The 16360-nt window shown below is 37.1% G+C and overlaps 1 protein-coding gene across 1 annotated transcript in view; it reads left to right on the top strand.

The window, feature by feature from the left end:
* The window catches only part of RYR2 (ryanodine receptor 2), an 814256-nt gene that overhangs the window by 333665 nt on the left and 464231 nt on the right, over positions 1-16360 (top strand). Inside the window, exons 4-5 of the mRNA XM_018042460.1 lie at positions 1311-1331; positions 7423-7437. Coding sequence (XP_017897949.1) covers positions 1311-1331; positions 7423-7437 — 36 coding nt within the window. The remainder of the gene's footprint in view (positions 1-1310; positions 1332-7422; positions 7438-16360) is intronic.

The following is a 16360-nucleotide window of genomic DNA, read 5'->3' as shown; positions in this document are numbered from 1 at the left end:
AGATTGCTTTCCTGTGACTCAGGATGTAAAGAAATATATTCATTATTCTATTAGGTTTCATGCTTCACATAAGGGCTTGAATTTTAGATAACAGCTAAATATCTTGAAAGTATATAGTGAAAACCAGGACTTTCCCTTCAGTAAAGTGTTCTTTCTTAAATGACAATGTATTCTTAAGTTCAGAGGTTGGGAGCAGGCTTAGAAGAGATTTTTCTGAAGATGAGGTAAATTACTGAAGAAGCCGAAATGCTCTGTTACAAGCAGTCTGTTGAATTTATTGAATTTCACTGGGCCTTCAAAACAATCCTACCTGTATACTTAGGTTGATATTTTTATATCACTATATAACATTTTAAAATATTTAGTATGTATGTGAATATTATGCACATTTCCTTCTTGAAGCTTGTTTACTAAGGAATGGAGGTTCTTAGTTATGGCAAATATTCCTGCCTAGATAGTGTGAGCTTTTGACTCAATTAATGAATTTTCTAAGGAAAAAATTGCAAATAAACTTAAATGAATGAGGAGTTTGAAGCACACCTCAAGTTTCACTGATTACCAATCATATGTGCTAAAGAAGGGAGGTTGGTTATGAAAACTTAACCTTTAAGGTGAGAGTGTCGAGATTTTAAAATTCTGATGGATTGAGCAGGAGAAGGCAGTTTTTGTTAACATATGGCTTTGTGATTTGTTCTGTTTTACCCTTTGGATATAATTATATTCACTTATTTTTTAAAGAGTCATAATGGTTATGAGACTAACATACATTCATTAATAAATATGTTTTAAGTAATATTTTGATGCAGTTTCAGAATTATTTGGCAGCGTATACCATTTGTTATATTGTAAATTTTTAATAAGAGTGGAAAGATTTGGCTAAGAGAAATTTTATTATGTCAGAGATGTACAGTTAGATGCTGTGTTTCTAAATAGATCTTTTTTATTAAATAGATTCTTTTAGGTAGAGGAGAATAGTGGTTCCTGAATCAAAGGTTTTTAGGTTTGAGACTGTGATAAATGTTCACGTTTGCTTCTGAATATATTAGGTTATTTTTATTTCATGTACCTGGTACATATTCAGCCCAATGCCTTTTGAAGTTCTGATAACTAAATTAATTGAAATTTTTTTTTGTTTGTTTGAGATTAAATGCCATAAATTGAAAGTTTGAATACTGTTACCTGTCCTTCAGAATTGGAGATAGGTTTTGGTGCAGGGACTACATTTTATTTTATTTAAATGACTCTAATTAAAACCTTTCTAGCTATTTATTTGTTTGCTTATTATTTATCTTGGCTTTTTCTTTCCACAGAAGGTTGATGTGGAAAAATGGGTATGTGTTTTCTAAGAGATTGTGATCTGAATGGCTGCATGTCTGCTGTTGCCTCTAATCTTTTTGTTTGGCTTCCTGGTGTGGCTGGTACTATTAGTATTTAAAGTAACTGCTATGTTGTAATTAATACATATTTTACCAGGCTTCAGTTGGAACTTTCCAAATTTCTAGTTTTATTTCTTCGAAAATGGGATCTATTCAAATATTCTCTATTACTAGAACATTCATTTCAGTTCAGTCACTCAGTCGTGTTTGACTCTTTTTGACCCCATGAACTGCAGCACCCCAGGTTTCCCTGTCCATCACCAACTCTACCTGAGCTTGCTCAAACTCACGTCCATCGAGTTGGTGATGCGTCCAGCCATAACATCCTCTGTGAGTCCCTTCTCCTCCTGCCTTTAATCTTTGCGAGCATCCGGGTTTTTTCCAGTGAGTCTATTCTTCGCATCAAGTGGGTAAAGTACTGGAGTTTCAGCTTCAGCACAGTCCTTCCAGTGAATATTCAGGACTAATCTCCTTAAGGATGAACTGGTTGGATCTCCTTGCTGTCCAAGGGACTCTCAAGAGTCTTCTCCAACACCACAGTTCAAAAGCATCAACTCTTCAGTGCTCAGCCCTCTTCATAGTCCAGCTCTTACAACCATACATGACTACTGGAAAAACCATAACTTTGACTAGGGGGACTTTTGTCTGAAAAGAAATGTCTCTTTGCTCTGTTTTCATTTTTTTCAGCCCTTTATTTAAGGGACGTTTTGTTTATTAAATTTACCATTTCCTTGATGATGACACCCTTGTGTGGATTTTGGAGAACTACTAATTCAATGTTATAACTCTGGAAATAATTTTAATTCTTCATCTGTTTCTTCATAACTAGTCTATTACTAATTTTGTTCAATCCTTTCCTTTTGAAATGTCTTCTCTTCTTTGCCTGTAGTTAAAATTCTGATCCAAATTCTTATCTTGGAAATGGAAGCCTGTTTTTTTCTAAGCACGTGTGTTTCACCTTTTTGTGCTCCTTCCCCAAGATCAGCCATCCTAAGATAAGTCCCTCTCTCATCTTTTTGTCCCTTCACTTACATTCCAGTATTTCTTTGCTGTATCCAAACCAGTATTTCTTAAACCAACCACTCAAGCAACTTTTAATTCCTTTGGAAATAGAGTGTGTAAATGAATAAAACCCCTTTTTACTATCATCTGGAAGTATTCCCATTTTTCCTCTGTGCATTTGGTTGCTTTCTTGATCCTGCCTTGTTGTGTAGTTTTTCTCTCTCATTTTCATAATAATTTCTCATCTCAAAACTTATTCCTGGTATGTTTATTTGCAAACCTTTAAGTTAGTGGTTGCTTTCTAGTTCCCTGGAGAAGGAAATGGCAACCCACTCTAGTATTCTTGCCTGGAGAATCTCATGGATGGAGGAGCCTGGGGGGCTACAGTTCCCGGGGTCACAAAGAGTCAGACACGACTGAGTGACTTAACTTTCTAGTTATGAGAAAGTATTGGAGATAACACTGAGCTGACAGCCACGCCGCTTAGTTTTGCCAGTAAATCAATTTGTAACTTACGTGTAGGTCTCAGTAAATGTGAGATGTGAGTTATTTCTTTCTTTGAAAACCCATAGAGGTCAAATTGTATGCACTTGCTCTAGGAATTTTGAGTCTGCTGTCACAGGTAGAATGTGTTCCCTTTTTCTGTCACTTGAAGAATAACAGAAAACAGTTCAACCCTCTGCCTACCAGCCTGCTTCGGGGTTCCTTGTGCTGTCCGCTTGGGTTAAATTAAGAAGGGTTCCAGGGCCTTTCTCATAGATACTCCACAGCCGTTTCAAGTCAATTCTTTAGCACTCAGCTTTCTTCACAGTCCAACTCTCACATCCATACATGACCACTGGAAAAACCATAGCCTTGACTAGATGGACCTTTGTTGGCAAAGCATTGTCTCTGCTTTTTAATATGGTGTCTGGGTTTATCATAGCTTTTCTTCCAAGGAGTAAGTGTCTTTCAATTTCATGGCTAGAGTCACCATCTGCAGTGATTTTGGAGCCCAAGAAAATAAAGTCTGTCATTGTTTCCCCATCTATTTGCCATGAAGTGATGGGACTGGATGCCATGGTCTTTGTTTTTTGAATGTTGAGTTTTAAGCCACCTTTTCCCTCTCCTCTTTCATCTTCATCAGGAGGCTCTTTAATTCCTCTTCACATTCTGCCATCAGGGTGGAATCATCTACATGTCTGAGGTTATTGATATTTCTCCTGGAAATCTTGATTCCAGCTAGTGCTTCATCCCGCCTGACATTTCTATGTACTCTGCATAGAAGTTAAAGAAGCTGGGTGACAATATACAGCCTTGATGTACTCCTTTCCTTGCTTGGAACCAGTTCCATGTCCAGTTCTAACTGTTGCTTCATACAGATTTCTCTGTATGTTGCTGCATATGGATTTCTCTTGAGGCAGGTAAGGTGTTCTGGTATTCCCATCTTTTGAAGAATTTTCTGAAGTTTGTTATGATCTACACAGTTGAAGGCTTTGGTGTAGTCAATAAAGCAGAAATACATGTTTTTCTGGAACTCTCTTGCTTTTTTGGTGAGCCAACGGATATTGGCAATTTAATCGCTAGTTCCTCTGCCATTTCTAAAACCAGCTTGAACATCTGGAAATTCACGGTTCATGTACTGTTGAAGCCTGGCTTGAGAATTTTGAGCATTACTTTGCTAGCGTGTGACATGAGTGCAATTGTGAGACAGTTTGAACTTTCCTTGGCATTCCCTTTCTTTGAGATTGAAATGAAAACTGACCTTTTCCAGTCCTGTGGCCACTGCTGAGTTTTCCAAATTTGCTGGCATATTGAGTGTAGCACTTTCACAGCATCATCTTTCAGGATTTGAAATAGCTCAACTCAATTCCATCTTCTCCACTAGCTTTGTAGTGATGCTTCCTAAGGCCCACTTAACTTCACATTCCAGGATATCTGGCTCTAGGTGAATGATTATCTGGGTCATGAAGATCTTTTTGTACAGTTCTTCTGTGTATTCTTGCCACCTCTTCTTAATATCTTCTGCTTCTGTTAGGTCCATACCATTTCTGTCCTTTATTGTGCCCATCTTTGCATGAAATGTTCCCTTGGTAGCTCTAATTTTCTTGAAGAGATCTCTCTACTAGTCTTTCCCATTCTGTTGATTTCCTCATGTTTTGCACTGGTCACTGAGGAAGGCTTTCTTATCTCTCCTTGCCATTCTTTGGAACTCCGCATTCAGATGGGTGCATCTTTCCTTTTCTCCTTGCCCTTAGCTTCTCTTCTTTTCTCAGCTATTTGTAAGCCTTCCTCAGACAACCATTTGCCTTCTTGCTTTTCTCTTTCTTGGGGATGGTCTTGATCATTGCTTCCTCTACAATGTCATGAACCTCCATCCTTCAGGCACTCCTTTATCAGATTTAAGCCCTTGAATCTGTCTGTCAGTTCCACTTTATATTCTTGTGTTAATTTTGTTGCTAATCCCTTACCTGTGTAATTTTTAAGAAGACACCTCAGTAAAGGTTCTTTTAAAACTTCTAATAAAAGTCCATTTATAGAGGTGTAAAGTTTTATAATCAGTTATCATCTCACAAAACTAAAATAAGAGTTAAAAAAATCCAGTGTTGAGGTGAAAGGCATAATTATGGTGGAAAAGCTTTGTACATCACTGTTTCTTTTTGTATCAGGAAGAGATTGAATATAATTATGCATTCTCTTGAACTCTGATATTTGGTTGCAATTTTTAGAATAAAGTATTGCTGTTTGATTTGTTTTTCTGCTTGTAATCATTGGCATATGCTAAGAAAACCCCTTAGGGCTTTTAGATCTATTAAATCAAGTTTCATAAGCTTATAGATCAAAGGCTCCTGCTTGTTTTTATTATCCATTAGACTCCCAGGGCAATATTTGTTTGAGTTAAAATGTAAGAATTGCTATTTCTTTTCCTGGTTTTTATGTTAATGTAGCATAATGGGAAGAGGGAATATGTCCCCATCTCTTGCTCACATTTGACTCTTCATCTGACTTGTCCATTCTGGAGTAATTAAACTAAACCTGAGGCACTGAATTGCTGCCACTTGGAATTTTACCCTGAAGAACTAGAATTTCCCTCTTTGTGTTTCTGTGTGAGTTGATTTTCATCCTCAAATTTCTTCTAAGACAGAAAGCACCATGTCTGGCCTCTGTCTTTATAGTTGTCCATCTCCATATGTTGTCTAATATTTTATTTCTTAAATAATTACACTTACTGCATGCGTAAAAATGATAATTCTTTTCACCTAAATCAGAGCTATTTGTTTCAGTATTATCATTCATGAGTTTTCTTTTTTTTCCCCTATCATTTTCAACTTGTAAGGAATTTTTATTTTTATTCTTTTTCTGTTGCTTTTTATCGTACTTATGCCATTGACATTGAGATTAAAATAATATATTTGTCCTTTATATTTTAATGTGTTTTACGTTCTTTCTTGCCCTGAATGATCCCTTTTGGATAGCTCATAAAGAAATAAGCCAAATGAACCAATAGATGATTTGTACAAAAAGTTAATGTCAGTAATGCCAGAAGTAACCTTTCATGTTCTTATCTTTTGAAAATAATGTGTGTCTGTTACATCTGTTCTTCTTTCTCTTTGTATGATGACTATTTTAGCTTTTGCTTATTTACAGGGCTCATTTTTATTTACTCATTTATACAGATTACTCTCTTCCCTGGCTTGCTCATGCTGCCTTGACACACAGCTAAAAATTATGACGAGCAGACTTCAGAAACAATTCTGAAGTAGTTCAACCTAAATAACTGACAAAAACAAACTGAGACCATTTCTGAAAGAAATATCTCCAAAACTTAGATAAATTAAAAAACCAAAAATCTCATGAAGAAAGTATCTATTACAAACCATGTTCTGTAACATGGTTTTGAAGTTTTTCCTTTGAATTAGGACTTAAAATGATTTTTTGTAATCCCTCAGTGATATTCTGTATCACTGGTGATCATTTGTAGGCATGTGATTAGTCAGTTTCAACATGGAAAATAAGTTCCAGGATATTGTTTACCATGAATATTAACTACAAAAATGTAACTCTTCAGGCTGTGTTTTCTGAGATGAGAATGAAAGGGTTCTTTACAATTTTTCCTTAAAATTATAATACTGAAAATGAAAGAATCAATCATTATAGAATTGCCGTTTAGTCATATACATATTACTCTGTTTTTATGTTTCAGGGAAGCAAGTGTGGTATTTAACATCTGTGTTAGAAAACTCTCCCTTGTTTTGTTTAAAACTAATGTGGATATGTGTGTGTTTTCCTCTGTAGGACTTACATGCTCCTGGCAACTAGATTTTGCCCTAAGTTGTCAAATATAATATTTTTCCTTCTTCACTCTTTCTCATTTGTGTATATCTCCCAGGAATAAGAAGTCAAAGAAACTTTATGAGTCTTAAGAAAAAGAAAGGAATATATGTACATGTTATATTTTGTAGATGAAAAAGGGCTGTTATAATATAAATCATTAGAGGTGGCTGAGTCAAGAGAAAAAGAAAAATTGCGTGACTTTTTTCTCTGAATTTCACATATAATAATATGCAGTGCCTAAGGAATTGCTTTTGGTCATTTTTTGCATGAAATATGGGCAGCCCATCACAGCATACTAATTGATTGTTTACTGTACCTGTTTCTAATCCACTATTTTACTCGAGTTAGCTGAGTTGCTGTTTATATTACTGCATTTTTATGTAACAGATGAAAAAAAAATCTAGACCATGTTCAGAGTATAATTTTAAGAGTATACCTTTTTTGAGATGCTTAGAAATGTTGAAAATTGAATCACGCATTAAAGTCAAACAGCATGTTTTCACGGAAAAAGAATGAACTAATCTAAAAACATTAAAAGAGAGTTTTGCTTGCTACAGCTTTTCTCTAGCATGTAGTTGATATTGAGTTTTGTTGTGACAACACAGTGGATATTTTTTGTTTATTATTCATGTTACTCCACTTACAACAATGTAGTCTTTATAAATTGGAGGTTTTTAAATGTCTTTGATGTGTATTTAATATTTTCTCTTTTTTCCTTATGCCTCTACAGAAATTCATGATGAAGGTAAGACATTGGATCATCTCCTGTACGTGTATTACTCTGTATGTTTAATGTTTGGTTGGTCACATTTGTTTAATTTTTAGATTTGTGGCTTTTTTTCTTCACTTTTTCAAGTTTAAAAAAATTAAACCAAACTTTTGAACTTTAAGTAAGTACGTCCCACATTTAGATTTTTCAAAAATGGCATTTTATATCTTTGGGTCACATTGTGACATATTAGGTCTTACTTAGCCAATGTCAGGAATTTCTTCCATTGAAGCAGTTGTTTTTTCTACAGTGCTCCATTTAGAATTTTTACTGTGGGGGCTGTATAGATTGTTACATGTTTATACACTATTGCATGAATGTAATAGGAAATTCATACACTGGAAAATTACAAGTGACACCAAGAAACTCCTAGTGAATTACTTACTCCAGGAGAAGTGAAAATAACTCAACCTCGTATTTATTTATTTATTTATGGCTGTGCTGGGTCTTGGCTGCTACACGAGCTTTCTCTAGTTGCAGCGAGTGGGGCTACTCTCTAGCTGCAGTGCATGGACTTCTCATTGCAGTGGCTTCTGTTGTTGTAGAGCACAGGCTCTGGGGCACACAGATTTCAGTAGCTGTGGCATTGGGCTCAGTTACCCCTGGGCTCTGTAGTACAGGCTCTTGACCACAGGCTCAGTAATTGTGGTGCATTGGCTAAGTTGCTCTGTGGCATGTGGGATCTTCACAGATCAAGGATGGACCTGATATCTCCTGGCCTGGCAGGCAGATTCTTTTCCACTGAACCACCAGGGGAGCCCCTCAGCTTCTTTTTATTCCTCTATCAAATTAGAAAAATGAAAACATTTTAAAAAGAGACAAACTAAAATGGCAGAGTAAAATCCATCGTCGTGTCATTGAAGGACGCGTGTAGGGGAAAAAGTGGAACAGCAGAATGTTGTTGTTTGAGGCAAAATGTAGAAATGTTTTCATTTTTATATACCTACCACATTTCCCTATAACTTTAACAAAATTTATTTTTTATCCTAAAAGCTGAGGAACAATGTATAGAGAAGCTGTGTTCAGGTAATGATGGCTTCATATATTTTGAGATGTTAAAAGAATATCACTTCAAAAGATGGAAACTCTGAAAAGTATGAAATTAAAATTCTGAATGTAGATTTAAATGGTTGCTTAGAAAAAAAGAAAGCAAAGTATCCGTGTCTGTCTGTGGAGTTACATTCTTATTTAACAAAACTGTGAAGGGGGCATTCTGTTGACACATGGATCTATTCATTAGCCTTAAGAATTTAACAGTTTCAATAGAATGACAGAGCAGAGTCTTTATTTGAAGTCCCTGTCAACAAGGACCCAAAACATATCCCAGAATTTCAAATAGTTCCAGCTATTATTTTCAGTAAAAAATATTATACCTTGCAAAGAGAAGAAATGAACTGCTCAATGAAACATATCATGAAATGAAGGATTTGGTTGGAAAATGTCATCTATAGTGGGAAACATGAATATGTTCTCTCTTTGCAAATATTAATAAATAATAAATTTGGGTTTGATTTTTTTTAATTAGCAGTTTTGCTCACTAAATCTGCATTTATTGTACTCATTTTATTAATACTATCTCACCCCTATCCAAATCTCTGGTCAGTTTCATATCTACGCTTCCTTGGAGGATGATGAATGGGGTAGTTCCCTGAAGCATGTACCTCCAGTTCTTTCATGAGCAGATTCATACAAAAATCAATGCCAATAGCAAAATGATGTCCATTTATTTTAAACCAGGTGGCATACCTAAAATAATTTAGTTAGGCTGTGATTTCATTTAATTGCAAGGTCAGAAACTCAATGACTTATTTTTATACCTGCATTGAATCATCTAGAAAGGTTAGAATTTAACTGAGTGAAGGCATATGCAATAACTATAATAATGTAAGCCACTTACAAGGAAAAGGATGCTAAATTTTTTTCAACTTTCACTTTTCAATCATGACTTGGCTTTGGGTTTCAGGCCTGGACACACACTGTTAATAACTTCCTAGAACCAGCCAGATGCTTCCTTGAAACAGAAGCCATTTCTGCTGGTTGGCACTGAACAGTGATTAGTTAGTACTGTCCTGGTCCTGGTTCCTCTGCCTTTTCTAAATCCAGCTTGAACATCTGGAAGTTCATGGTTCATGTACTGTTGAAGCCTGTCTTAGAGAATTTTGAGCATTACTTTGCTAGCATGTGAGATGAGTGCAGTTGTGCCGTAGTTTGAGCATTCTTCGTCATTGCCTTTGGGATTGGAATGAAAACTGACCTTTTCCAGTCCTGTGGCCACTGCCGAGTTTTCCAAATTTGCTGACATATTGAGTGCTACACTTTCATAGCATCATCTTTTAGGATTTGAAACAGCTCAGCTTGAATTCCTTCACCTCCACTAGTTTTGTTCACAGTGATGCTTCCTAAGGCCCAGTTTGCACTCCAGGATGTCTGGCTCTAGGTGAGAGATCACACCATCGTGGTTATCTGAGTGATGAAGATCTTTTTTGTATAGTTCTTCTTTTTATTCTTACCATCTCTTCTTAATATCTTCTGCTTCTGTTAGGTCTGTACCATTTCTGTCCTTTATTGTGCCCATCTTTGCATGAAATGTTCCCTTGGTGTCTCTAATTTTCTTGAAGAGATCTGTCGTGTTTCCCATTCTATTGTTTTCCTCTATCTCTTTGCCATTGATCACTGAGGAAGGCTTTCTTATCTGTCTCCTTGCTGTTCTTTAGAACTCTGCATTCAAATGGGTATATCTTTTCTTTGCTCCTTTGCCTTTTGCTTCTCTTCATTGCATAGCATAGTTGATTGTAAGTCCTCCTCAGACAACCATTGTGGCTTTTTCATTTCTTGGGGATGGTCTTGATCACTGTCTCCTGTATAATGTTACCAACCTCTGTCCATGGTTCTTCAGGCACTCTGTCCATCAGATCTAATCCCTTGAATTTATTTGTCACTTCCAGTGTATATCCATAAGGGATTTGATTTAGGTCATACCTGAACGGTCTAGTGGTTTTCCTTGCTTTCTTCAATTTAAGTCTGAATTTGGCAATAAGGACTTCATGATCTGAGCGACAGTCAGTTCCTGGTCTTGTTTTTGCTGACTGTATAGAGCTTCTTCATCTTTGGCTGCAAAGAGGAACCAGAGATTAAATTGCCAACATCTGTTGGATCATCATAAAAGCAAGAGAGTTCCAGAAATACATCTACTTCTGCTTTATTGACTTCCCCAAAGCTTTTGACTGTGTTGATCACAAAAAAACTGTGGAAAGTTCTTCAAGAGATGGGAATACCAGACCATCTGATCTGCCTCCTGAGAAATCTGTATGCAGGTCAAGAAGCAACAGTTAGAACGGGACATGGAACAACAGACTGGTTCCACATTGGGAAAGTAGTACATCAAGGCTGTATATTGTCACCCTGCTTATTTAACTTATATGCAGACTACATCATAGGAAGTGCTGGATTGGATGAAGCTCAAACTGGAATCAAGATTGCTGGGAGAAATATCAATAACCTCAGATATGCAGATGACACCACCGTTCTGACAAAAGGCAAAGAAGAACTAAAGAGCCTCTTGATGGATGTGAAAGAGGAGAATGAAAAAGTTGGCTTAAAACTCAACATTCAGAAAACTAAGATCATGGCATCTGGTCTCATCACTTCATGGCAAATAGATGGGGAAATGATGGAAACAGTGACAGACTTTCTTTTTTGGGGGGCTCCAAAATCACTGCAGATGCTGACTGCAGCCATAAAATTCAAAGACGCTTGCTCCTTGGAAGGAAAGTTATGATCAACCTAGATAGCGTATTAAAAAGCAGAGACATTTCCTTGCCAGCAAGGGTTCATCTAGTCAAAACTATGGTTTTTCTAGTAGTCATGTATGGATGTGAGACTTGGACTATGAAGAGGGCTGAGTGCTGAAGAGTTGATGCTTTTGAACTGTGGTGTTGGAGAAGCCTCTTGAGAGTCCCTTGGACAGCAAAGGGATCCAACCAGTTCATCCTAAAGAAAATCAGTCCTCAATATTCATTGGAAGGACTGATGTTGAAGCTGAAACTCCCAATACTTTGGTCACCTGATGTGAAGAACTGACTCATTTGAAAAGACCCTGATTGAAGGTCAGAGGAGAAGGGAATGATAGAGGATGAGATGGTTGTTGGATGGAATCACTGACTCAATGGAAATGAGTTTGAGTAAACTCCGGGAGTTGGTGACAGACAGGGTAGCCTGGCGTGCTGCAGTCCATGTGTTGCAAAGAGTCAGACACGACTGAGCCACTGAAATGAACTGAACTGAATTGTCCTGGTCCTGGTCTCTTCCCTCTGGAGACTTTTCATTAAGTCACCATCACAAGCTGGCCATCTGCTGCTAAGTGGCTGTCTTGACAGTGGTCAACTGGCTTTGTCAGGCATATTGATTTTGCACTGAAGCCAGATATCTCATTAATTATTATAATCATCCTGTGAATCTGTTATATGATTCATTATTGAAGATGGCAGGCATGTTTGCAAGTTTCAAGCTGCAGGTGGACCAGATGCCAAGATCAGCAATTCTGTGCTGCTCCTGTCCAGTTAGTACTGTTCACGTTCGTATGAAACTTAGTTTCAGGTTATGTATAGACTTGCACATAGAGATACTTGTTTTTCTCCCTGAAACCACTCTTTGCCCACTATTATTATTTGTGTTTAAAGCCAAAACTTAAAAGCTTCTCTGCTTTAGTATCTGAGCGCTATGAAAGTGCTCTAAGGCAGATTTCTTTTTGTTGTTGTCTATTGTTATAAACCTTGGTTGATGAAAGTGAAAGTGGAGAGTGAAAAAGTTGGCTTAAAGCTCAACATTCAGAAAACGAAGATCATGGCATCTGGTCCCATCACTTCATGGGAACTAGATGGGGAAACAGTGGAAGCAGTGTCAGACTTTATTTTTGGGGGCTCCAAAATCACTGCAGATGGTGACTGCAGCCATGAAATTAAAAGACGCTTACTCCTTGGAAGAAAAGTTATGACCAACCTAGACAGCATATTAGAAAGCAGAGACATTACTTTGCCAACTAAGGTCCGTCTAGTCAAGGCTTTGGTTTTTCCAGTGGTCATGTATGGATGTGAGAGTTGGACTGTGAAGAAAGCTGAGCACCGAGGAATTGATGCTTTTGAACTGTGGTGTTGGAGAAGACTCTTGAGAGTCCCTTGGACTGCAAGGAGATCCAACCAGTCCATTCTGAAGGAGACCAGCCCTGGGATTTATTTGGAGGGAATGATGCTGAAGCTCCAGTACTTTGGCCACCTCATACGAAGAGTTGACTCATTGGAAAAGACTCTGATGCTGGGAGGGATTGGGGGCAGGAGGAGAAGGGGACGACAGAGGATGAGATGGGTGGATGGCATCATGGACTCAATGGACGTGAGTCTGAGTGAACTCCGGGAGATGGTGATGGACAGGGAGGCCTTGCGTGCTGTGATTCATGGGGTCACAAAGAGTCGGACAGGACTGAGCGACTGAACTGAATGAACTGTATAGCTTAGTATTACCTAAGCAGTAAGCTCTTTTTAAGATCTCCTTGTGTTTCTTCTGAAATAGTGTTTTATAACAGTCAAGGGACATAGAAAAGTTCTCCTGTAGAGTCTGATTTATTTTTTTAAAAAAGACCTCTTGAATAACAAATGCCTGAAATTGCGAGAAATGACCTAAACTGATTAGCACAGCATTTTTGTCCAGCAAATATTATTAAAATGAGAAACCTCAAAATATACAGATGTTATATACTTAATAAGTTAAATTATTTTAAAACAGCAATTACATTAGATGTGTTAATAAGCAACTATATGATACAAACATATTTAAAAAAATATGTAGTGGCTAACCTATACTTTCAGTTGGAAAAGAATCCACCTGCAATTCAGGAGACCCCGGTTTGATTGCTGGGTCAGGAAGATCCATTAGAGAAGGGACAGGCCACCCACTCTAGTATTCATGGACTTCCCTGGTGGCTCAGACGGTAGCTTCAATGAGGGAGACCTGGGTTTGATCCCTGGGTTGGAAGATCTCCTGGAGGAGGGCATGGCAACCCACTCCAGTATTCTTAACTGGAGAATCCCCATGAACAGAGGATCCTGGCAGGCTACAGTTCCTTGGGGTCACAAAGACTTGGACATGACTGAGTTACTGAGCACAGTACAGTTGATACGTGCATATGAATATATGAAGTGTATAGCAAAGCTTTATAGAAAAAAGGGCACTCAATACTATTCTAATTAAATCTGCAGCCTTGTTCTTCATTTAGGAATACCTTGTTTTGGTCAAAAAGACAAGTCAAAGTACCTTGAATGTGTAGGGTCATTAAACTTCAACTGGATCTGTAACTCTGGAACATATGTATGATAGGAAAAGGTAAGGTCCTATCAAGTAGTACAGATCAGACAAGGTAAATAACTTTTTCTTGGCCACAATAAATCAAATGTATTATAGAAAATCAAAGTACTCTCTAAACAGGTCCTCATTCTTAGTAGGAATATAATTTTGCAAAGTTGATTTTTCCCTTTCTCACTCAGGGCATGAAGTTGTTTTCATTTTATGATGAAACACTTTTTCTGATAATTTTAATGCCTTTTAATATCAGTTTTTAAATGGTTGGAAGTGTTTTAAACATAATCTATAAATAAAGTTATTTTAAGAAATTAAATGCAGCAAATCTAGAAGAAAAAGAAAAGGAATCCAGATCAGAAAAGAAGTAAAGCTCTCACTGTTTTTAGATGACATAATACTGTACATAGAAAACCTTAAAGATAGTATTAGAAAATTACTAGAGCTAATCAGTGAATCTAGCGAAGTAGCAGGATACAAAATCAATATACAGAAATCACTTTCTTTTCTATATACTAACAATGGAAAAATCAGAAAGAGAAATTAAGAAATCAATCCCATTCACCACTGTAACACAAAGAATTAAATATCTAGGAATAAACTTACCTAAGGAGACAAAAGAACCATACAGAGAAAATTATAAGACACTGATGAAAGAAATCAAAGACAACATAAACAGATGGAGAGATATTCCATGTTCCTGGGTAGGAAGAATCGGTGTTCTGAAAATGACTATACTACCAAACACAATCTATAGATTCAATGCAATCCATATCAAATTACCAATGGCATTTTTCACAGAACTAGAACAAAAAATTTCATAATTCATATGGAAACACAAAAGACCCTGAATAGCCAAAGCAGTCTTGAGAAAGAAAAATGGAGCTGGAGGACTCAACCTTCCTGATTTCAGATTATACTACAAAGCTATAGTCATCAAGACAGTATGGTACTGGCATAAAAACAGAAATATAGACCAATGGAACAAGATAGAAAGCCCAGGGATAAACCCATGCACCTATGGATACCTTATTTTTGAAAAAGAAGGCAAGAATATACAATGGGGCAAAGACAGCCACTTCAATAAATGGTGCTGGGAAAACTGGACAGCTACATGTAAAAGAATGAAATGAGAACACTTCCTAACACCATACAAAAAGATGAACTCAAAATGGTTAAAAAAAAAAAACCTAAACGTAAGACCAGACACTATAAAACTCTTAGAGGAAAACATAGGCAGACCACTTGATGACGTAAATCAAAGGGAGATCCTCTATGACCCACCTCCTATAGTAATGGAAATAAAAACAAAAGTAAACAGGTGGGACTTGATTAAACTTAAAAGCTTTTGTATAGCAAAGGAAACTATAAGCAAGATGAAAAGACAATCCTCAGAACGGGAGAAAATAATGACAAATGAAACAACTGACAAATAATTAATTTCCAAAATATACAAGCAGTTCATACAACTCAATAGCAGGAAAGTAAACAACCCGATCAAAAAGTGGGAAAAAGAACTAAACAGACATTTCTCCAAAGAAGACATACAGAGGGCTAACAAACACATGAAAAGATGCTCAACATCACTCATTATTAGAGAAACGCAAATCAAAACCACAATGAGATATCACCTCACACCAGTCAGAGTGGCCCTCATCAAAAAGTCTGCAAACAATAAATGCTGGAGAGGTTGTGGAGAAAAGGGAATGCTCTTGCACTGTTGGTGGAGTGTAAATTGATAACATCCACTATGAAAGAGGATATGGTGGGAGATTCCTTAGAAAACTAGGAATAAAACCACCCTATGACCCAGCAATCCCACTCCTAGGCATATACACTGAGGAAACCAAAATTGACAGAGACACATGTATCCCATTGTTCACTGCAGCACTGTTACAATAGCTGGAACGTGGGAGCAACCTAGATGTCCAGTAGATGAGTGGATAAAGAAGCTGCAGTACATATACACAATGGAATATTACTCAGCCAGAGAAAGGAACACATTTGGGTCAGTTCTGATAAGGTGAATGAACATAGAACCTATTATACAGAGTGAAGTGAGTCTGAAAGAGAAAGATAAATATTGTATTCTAATGCCCATATATCGAATGTAGAAAAATGGTTCTGAATAATTTATTTACAGGGCAACAATGGAGAAACAGACATAGAGAATAGACTTATAGACATGGGGAGAGGGGAGGAGAGGGTGAGTTGTATGGAAAGAGCAAGATGGAAACTTACATTACCATATGTAAAAGAGATAGCCCAAGGGAATTCGCTGTATGTCTCAGGAAACTCAAACAGGAGCTCTGTATCAACCTAGAGGGGTAGGGTGGGGAGGGAGATGAGAGGGAGGTTCAGAAGGGCGGGGATATATGTATACCTATGGCTGATGAGATGAGATGAGATGGACTGAGCTACTGAATTGATGGCTGATTCATGTTGAAGTTTGACAGAAAACAACAAAATTCTTTAAAGAAATTATCCTTCAATAAAAAAATAAATTTAAAGAGGAAATTAATTGGAATAATAGGAAGGAGATATATTTTTA

This window comes from Capra hircus, chromosome 28, assembly GCF_001704415.2.
Source record: "Capra hircus breed San Clemente chromosome 28, ASM170441v1, whole genome shotgun sequence".
NCBI lineage: Eukaryota > Metazoa > Chordata > Mammalia > Artiodactyla > Bovidae > Capra > Capra hircus.
The sequence above is the reverse complement of the archived record's forward strand: the minus strand, read 5'-3'. Positions and strand labels throughout refer to the sequence as shown.